Source organism: Anarrhichthys ocellatus, unplaced genomic scaffold, assembly GCF_004355925.1.
Source record: "Anarrhichthys ocellatus isolate YVR2014 unplaced genomic scaffold, GSC_Weel_1.0 scaffold42, whole genome shotgun sequence".
Classification (NCBI taxonomy): Eukaryota; Metazoa; Chordata; class Actinopteri; order Perciformes; family Anarhichadidae; genus Anarrhichthys; species Anarrhichthys ocellatus.
In genome coordinates, this window is record NW_022280072.1 from 1,305,395 (window position 1) to 1,313,193 (window position 7,799).

Genomic DNA, 7,799 nt, shown 5'->3' on the forward strand with positions numbered 1-7,799 from the left:
TGTGTGTGTGTGTGTGTGTGTGTGTGTGTGTGTGTGTGTGTGTGTGTGTACGTGACTCACTTAGATGCGTCTTCAGTTGGTCCACCTCTCTGCGCAGGTGCTCCAGCTCCTCTCGGTGGAGCTTTGAAGTAAAACTGTGAAGAAAAGAAGACGAGGTGATAAAGCTGTCTGGTTGTTTCTTTTTGTTTCTTTTCAGACCTGACATTAAAATGTCACCTTACTTGCAGTGAATTGAAAACATTTTTATTTCAATCTTGAGCTGGAGCCGTCATCAGCTACCCCCCCCACCACCACCACTAATGCACCTTTCCTCCGGGTTGCCTGGCAACGTGGCTCTGGTGATGTGTCCCCGCAGACTGCTCAGCTCACGTCCGACCTCTCTCCTCCACTGATCCATCTTCCTCTCGGCTCCTGGACTCGGCCCCCTCCTGGATTCTCTCTCCTTCTCCCTCAGCTCCTCACGCAGCCGGTGAACCTCCTCTGGAGGAGAAGAGAGGTTACTGCAAGGAAGGGAGTTTAGCTTCCTTGAGGACACATCCACATATTTTATAAATGTCGTTAATTATGAATGAATGCTCCGTTGATGAGTGTATTTTGCTTGTTTCCCAGACAGTACCAGGGTGGGCCGTGAGGAGAGAAGGCAGAGGAGACGTGTACTTTAGTATCGTGGTGAGCCATCATTTGTACACATCAATATATAATTGGATATTTAATTATTAAAGTTACTACAAGGAACTTTCATTTTGTGTTGATTTTGGCGGTCTCTGTGGAGGCAAGTGCTCGTGTTTCAGACCACCAGAGTCCCTTTAGAAAACCTCTCATGTAACTGCAGCAGGGTCTGACGGTCTACCCCGCTCAGTCCTGGTTCTCTGGTTCCTCCCTTCTCTCCAGCCGTCCAGCAGTACAGCCTGAGGAGGAGACACGTCTGTCGGGCAGGCAGCTCTCCTCCTCCCGCCCGAGCGTCCGACTGCAGGTCGACGGCGGCAGCAAAGCCGGATCCGGGTCTGTCCGTGGTGGACTGGTCTCTGCTGGACTCTGAGCTGAAGGTGTTTCTAGTGAACCTGCATCTCATTTTGTCCGACCCGACAAGCATCAAGAATAACTACATAGAAGTAGTAGATCTCCTCGCTGATAGTCTCGTTTACTAATGTCATAGGTCATATCGAGGCATCAGTATTATATTGAGACTGTTTCATAAACAGTTTAAAGTTCCTCATAGTAACTTTAAGCTATTATATTATTATTATTAATAATAATATTATTGTAAATAATAATTTTAAAAATATAATAAGAAGTGACACAAAAGTGACTTAATGTTGACCGAAAAGGTGCTTATTACCATTTTTACACTATTTTGTGCAATTCTTAATAGATTTAAACATTGAAAAGGAAAGAAATTAAATAAAATATGTTTGTTTTATACACAAAATCCCGAAAAACAAAGATTCATATTACACACTAGTCTTCATACTTCAGTTTTATATTTGTTATATTTGTTTTTTCCTTTTCAAAACAATTTCCACAAATTAACTCCTTTGACTTTTATACATGTTTGTTTCACATTTGTTCTAATTTTGCAATCTAAACATTTTAAATTCCTCTCAGTTCACACTGACTTCTTATATCAATGCATCTTATATCTTATTTAATATAATAAATGTGCCGTTATGAAGTCCATCCGATATCTAGACTTGAGAGCATGTGAGTTTAATAATATGTTGCTTAGTTCATGATAATCGTCTCTTCTGAAGCATCAAAATTAGTTTTGTGGTTGTTTTCTACGTATTCCCACAAACCTCACAGTAGATTATTGTATGGAACTATAAAATAAAACTAATAATATGCAGTTATTATGGAGATAATTGATTAAAGTGTATTTAACACAAACTAAAAACGGAGGCATTTCTCCTGTTGTGAGCCAAAATAAAATCCCCGTCCGCTCCATTTAAACAGATAAATTGTAAAACGTCCCTACCTCTAGCGAGAGATCTGGATGTAAAGAGAATTTCAACTAAAATATCCAAAATGTTTTTGAAGATTACCGACCATGTCTTTAACGTCATCGAGGGACTGAAGAAATCAAACAGACATTTCCTTTTGTTCCATTGGGGACACACGCTGCTTTAGCTGGTGATATGTTCAACACTAGAGACTAACAGAGAGCTATCATGGTCTCACTTTTCTGATGTTTTCTTAGAAGCCTTGCTGAAGTGTGTTGAGTTCGGTGGACGTGAGGAGACACACTTGGATGATCCAAAAATAAAGAGGCGCAGGTTTCAAGACGAGTTTTAAAATCAAATCATAAACTCATTCTGTGTTGGATGAAATTGAATTTGACTACAAACTCGTTCATCTGACTCAACCGTTGGATTGAATAGCACAATATATTTTGGAAGCTACAGACTTGTGTGTCAACAATAACGTGACAATGATGAATTTGTGCTGAAATGCTGCATTATTTTTAATATGTGACCTGGTAAGTTGGATTGCTGTGTTTGTGACCCGGTATGATCTCAGGTAGGCAGTCCTGGTGCAGCAGGTTACCTTGTAGCGTCCGGATGTGACACTGTTGAGACTGTCTCTCTCTCTCCACGTCATGGAGCTTCTGGCTGAGCGACTCAATCGCCTTGAAAACACATCAGGAACAACAAAATAAATGGAATCACACATTACACGCCATTTGACTTCTTTTGCGGTCGCTATTTGATCTCGCGCCGCCCCCGGCTCGGTTGAACAAACATTCACACACCTGGCTCTGTATCTGGAGCTGTGACTGGATGGCGGCCAGGTCGGCCCACTGAACGGGAGGGCTGAGAGGTGAGGAGGGCTGTCGGAGGAGGAGGAGCGGGGCTCGCGGCGGGAGAGCAGGAGGACCCAGATCTAAATCAGGAATCCTCTCCCTCGCTGGAAACAAATCTGGGGGGGGGGGGGGCCCGTTCAACCACAATTAAATGAGTTCAAACGACTTCCCCTCCCGTTGTTATCTGCACTTTACTGTGAGGGTGGAAGTTACACACTCACACGCAAAAAAGGTAATTTCCACTTTTTAATGATGACTCACAAACCGACACGAAAGGTCACCCACCTTCTCCTTTGGAGAATTTCCCCGGTGAGGTCAGTCTCTCCTGCGGACACATTAAAAACACTTTCACACTGTAAGGAGTTTCCCAAACTCAACACTACGCATATTTAATCTACACAAATAAATGACCCTGTTAAAGGTTTAGTGGGGCGTTACTGCCATCTACAGATAGCTCCAATCATGACAGTTCACAACTGACCGCAAGAGCACAGTGAAGGCTCTCCTATGTTGTTTACTCCTTTATGTACCGTAAGACCACACACACACACACACTCTTTAAAATCATTAATTTCTGTTACTTCCAGCATGACTAATAAACAAGAGGAAGGCCATTTGAATCTACTCACCCTCATCTTTGCAACGCTGCCATCTGCTACTGACAGGATAGAGCTCAGCTGGTTGTCCCAGTTCATGTCGGAGTTGAACTAGAAAAGCAACATTCACTGCCATTAGTCTGTTGATTTTTTAATCCTTTGGTGCAAAAACTGTCACGCAAGACAGTGTTGTGTGGTGTTACACCATCAAACACCAGCGTGGGCTGGCGATGCAGTAACTCTAGACGTGTTTTAGGGGCTGGTCGGTGAGGTAACAACCTACTAGAGATCTCTGACACTTTGTGGAGGTTTTAAATTACAGCACGTCTGGATATTTGCATGTTTGTAGCGCAGCAGCTACTCGGGTAAATGTAGCCGAGGTGCCAGGATGTGCAGGCTTTATGATAATGTGATGAGCCGGGACGATGCTGAAGTAGGTGCAGTGGTTTTTGATCTGGACCTGGTCAGTGGCAGTGAAATCTCCCTTTTAAGCATTTTTACAAATACAATAAAAGGTTTCACAAATCTGAAAGTGTGTTTTAAAGAGTTACTGGCTCCTCTGGGATGATCACATCCAGGTTTCACAAGAGTAGTTGTAGTGGTTTTTGATCTGGATCTGGTCCAATGTGGTCTAGATGTGAAAAACTGGGTTAGTTCTCCTTTTCTTTTTCATTTTCACAAATAGCATGAAGAAGAAAGCGAGAACTTTGGCGTCGTTTCTGCAGACCAGTGGGGACCAGTCTCTCTTCAGCTTCAGTTAGTTTATAATAATAATACGTTAGTTAGTTCATTTAATATTATTATATTTCATTGTATATATTGTGCATTTGATATTTAATATTTTTACTCTGTTATTTTATTTACCTGTACAATAATTGCTGCTGCAGTGGGATTAATAAAGTAACTGTCTGTCTGTGTGTGTGTGTGTGTGTGTGTCTGTCTGTCAGACTTAAACTGGAAGAGATGCATGAACCCCCCCTGCTCAAGGACACTTCGGTAGAGTAGATGCTGGTTACATCGCAAAACACACACACGAAACACATCAAGATAACGTAAAGCGGGAGTAGCAACCGTTAAATAGCTAACGTTGTCGTAAGCTAATTTCAGTTAGCAGCAGCAGCTTTACGGTTACTTTCCTTACAGCGTTCATAACGTTACGTCGCTGTCTCCGTTGTCAAAGTAACGCTAATTATGGTATGGAATGGTACCTTCTATTGAATATATAACATACAACCTGTCGCTGAAAACATAGTAAATATTTCTTTAAAATGTTTTATGTTAGCTGGCTAATCAAGCTACTCACAGAAAATCTTGCGACTCCACTTTTAAATCCAGGAGCCCATAACAGCAGCAACGTGATTGCGTGTGACGTAGCCGCGAGGGGTCTTCTGGGTATTGTAGTAGATAGTGACTACAGTCTTTACTCATCACCAAATAAATGAAGTGCGTCAGCAGAATTTCTCCAAGACACATTGTATTGTATATTTTATTGCAGTCATTCGTTTTGTTGGAAGAAATTATTGCAAAAAAAGTCAAGAGTAGATTTATTTCTGCCAATGATTAGCTAAAGAACACCATATCCCACAATCCAAAGCTTTGCGTTGACATGGATAAGATGGCGGCTTCTACTGCCAATGTGGAAGGTATTACAGGACTGTTAAAAGACTCTTTATCAAAAGTTGGATTTGAAATCTATCCTCTGAAGGTATTGTGGCACTAATTGATTCCCAATGTGTAGCCTCGAAAGCAGGAAGGGCTTAAAAGTGTGAAAAATATAATTCAATACATGCACCGACCTTCATAGTACATCAAAAGCCTACACACAGCGTGTTCACTTTACTAGGAACACCTGTATAATCTGATGCAATTCAATGCAACAGCTTCACCATAAATTCAACCTTGATGAAGTCTATAATGTTCAGTTTTTGTTGGTATTGTCGGGACTGTGTACATTTAATAACTTGTTTATTCTTGAGGTTGTAGATTGAGGAGGACATAATAATAGAAACACCTCACAATATAATACAGTCCAGTACAACACCACCACAATTACGCCTCTATTCCTCTGCAAACTCAAAATGAAAGGCATTATAAAAGCATACTTGTTGAACTAGATTGTTCAGGTGTACCTAATAAAGTGGCTCTACTGTTTGTTACTGCCCATGTGCCTCTCTGTCCCACAGGTTGGCTGGTATAACTCTATGCTGCCTCCCTCCCTGCGCCTGGCTCACCGTGATGACAGCCTGGCCGTGGTGGTGCTCAGCACTCCCTCCATGTTTGAACAAGCCTTCCTGCCCTTCGTGGAGGAGAGGGGCTGCCAGGGCATGTCCGACCCCATAGACCAGTGCGTCAAACACTGCGTCTCCTCTGCTGTCTCCCAGGTAAGTGGTGCAGTAGCAGGCTTGTATTTTGTTTCCATCTTTAATCACAAAATTCACAACAATAAGACATTAAGTATTTATTATCATGATCAGGTTAGATGTGGCCTTTCCTCTCCCTGCCCTGCAGTGTTTCCCGGGACAGGAGGTGGATGTGAGGTACGACTACGAGATGCTGCCCAGCAGGAAGCCGAAGTTTTTGGCGCAGACTGCGGCTCACGTGTCCGGAGCAGCTTTCTACTACCAGCAGTCTGACGTCAGAGACCAACCCTGGGCTGAAAAAGTAACGCTGTTTGGTTTCTGTTTAATAAACTTAAGTTTTGTAGTACAGTGTGTTTTTCCATTCTCGTCTCCTCACCTCTGTTTTGTGCGTCTGCCACCTGCAGAAGATGTTTGGAGTGTGTGTGCACCCGAGGTTCGGGGGCTGGTTTGCCATCAGAGCCCTGTTGGTGTTCGGGGGTGTGACGGTGGGCTCTGAGATGCAGCAGCCTGTTCCTCCAGACTGCGTGCCCTCCAGAGAGGGCAGGATACAGCTGCTGGAGGCTTTCAACTTTCACTGGCAGGTACAGAACCTCAGCACACCGTCAGCCACAATAACCTGGACACACATACACGTTAAATGGACAGCAAATGTGCCAAACACCTCCAGATTGATGGCCTTTAGGTAAGATACCCCCCTCCCCCATCTTAACCATAATCCTGTTTTTAAATCCTTTCATGCTCATAAAACAAAAAGGACTTTGAGCTCACATCAAGAAAGCGGTACAAATTTGAAAAATAACTCACAAAAGACGGTGCTGGTGGAGGAATGACATGTTTTGATGGGTTTTTAATCCTATAATCAAATACTTATGATAAATCAAAGCTGATCAGAGACATTTTGTGCGTCGTCAGGACTGGAGGTACAGGGACGTCGTGCGTCCGGTCCAGATCTACTCTCAGAAACAGAAGGACTACTTTTCCACTCCTCCTGCTCAGCGGTTCGCTCTGCTCAAGACTTGGGGCTTCCTGCCGAGAGACAGCGATCAACCCGACACGACGTCGGACACTCGGAGCCAGGCGGCCGGACACGGCTGAAGCAGCTGCACAAACCTCCACTGCTGAGCTTCGGTGGAAGCTTTTTTTAAGGTACAAGGGAAACTTTTCAGGGACTTGCATATGATGAGTTTCATCATATTGATAGACTACGTGTGGTCACACTGCTGAGTAAAGGCAGCTCCTCTCATGGAAACTGGAACATACTCAAATGTTTGTACGTATGCTTTAAACATTACCGCTGCTGAGTGTGTTAAAACCAATTACTTAGAAGAACGCAGCTTGTGTCCTTGTTGCTTGTGTCACACTGTAACACTCCAACTTCTGACGTTTAAGCAGCAGCAGTGACTTTTACTTTGGACATTGTATCATTTGACACAATATCAACACAAGAGGTTGTATCAAATGAAAATGTTTCACCACCAGACTGCCTTTCATTTGTATCTGTATGTGCTGATACTTGATCATGAAGAGAACAGACACTTTTTTTTGTTTTGTTTTTTACTCATTTCTAGAATATCTCTATTTGATTTTAGAGTGAAGCCATGAAAATAAACAATAACTACAAATAATAAAGACATGTATCCATGGATTTGATTCCCCCCCAAGCAAAACATTGTTTTTCATGCACTGATCAACATCAAAAATACACGTAGGTGTTTATTTTACTACTTTGCCAGATTTTTTTTTTTTTTACTACACTTTAAAATTGGCTAACGCTAGCTAAGTTAGTTAACAAGAAGGCTAATTGTTTCTTCACAGGTTAAAAATCACGAAGACAATTAACCTAAAATTTCCATTTTCTTATTAACAAGAGCTGTTAATCTAGTTTACGTTGACATTACCCCAAATCTCTCTGTGCTAACGTTACGTTTCTTTCCCCTGGTATTTGACCTCTGCCACTGAGCCTTTGACGGTTGAAAATTCTAAACTCAGGTCCGCCATATTGTCTAATGTTACAGCGAGCGTCTCCGAAAAGAGGACAAAACT

General features: G+C 42.5%; 2 protein-coding genes across 3 annotated transcripts in view; one reads left to right on the forward strand and one right to left on the reverse strand.

Annotated features, from left to right (window-relative positions):
• The window catches only part of LOC116394884 (uncharacterized), a 4,353-nt gene extending 182 nt beyond the window's left edge, over positions 1-4,171 (reverse strand). The window contains exons 1-6 of the mRNA XM_031868250.1: positions 3,430-4,171; positions 3,086-3,125; positions 2,750-2,916; positions 2,545-2,626; positions 306-480; positions 52-134 (exon numbers count right to left, since the gene is read on the reverse strand). Of these exons, the coding sequence (XP_031724110.1) occupies positions 52-134; positions 306-480; positions 2,545-2,626; positions 2,750-2,916; positions 3,086-3,125; positions 3,430-3,495 (613 nt within the window). The 5' untranslated portion in view covers positions 3,496-4,171. The remainder of the gene's footprint in view (positions 1-51; positions 135-305; positions 481-2,544; positions 2,627-2,749; positions 2,917-3,085; positions 3,126-3,429) is intronic.
• Positions 4,172-5,004: 833 nt separating this feature from the next.
• On the forward strand, positions 5,005-7,407 carry mmachc (metabolism of cobalamin associated C). Of its 2 annotated transcripts, none has more exons than XM_031868481.1 (5): positions 5,005-5,039; positions 5,580-5,777; positions 5,905-6,057; positions 6,161-6,337; positions 6,669-7,407. In XM_031868481.1, exons 1-5 carry the CDS (start codon positions 5,031-5,033, stop codon positions 6,849-6,851), a joined length of 720 nt encoding a protein of 239 aa, XP_031724341.1. In that variant the 5' UTR covers positions 5,005-5,030; the 3' UTR covers positions 6,852-7,407. The 2 variants fall into 2 exon arrangements, with proteins under 2 accessions (XP_031724341.1, XP_031724340.1); XM_031868480.1 differs by having other exon boundaries at positions 5,008-5,101.
• The last annotated feature ends 392 nt before the right edge of the window (positions 7,408-7,799 follow it).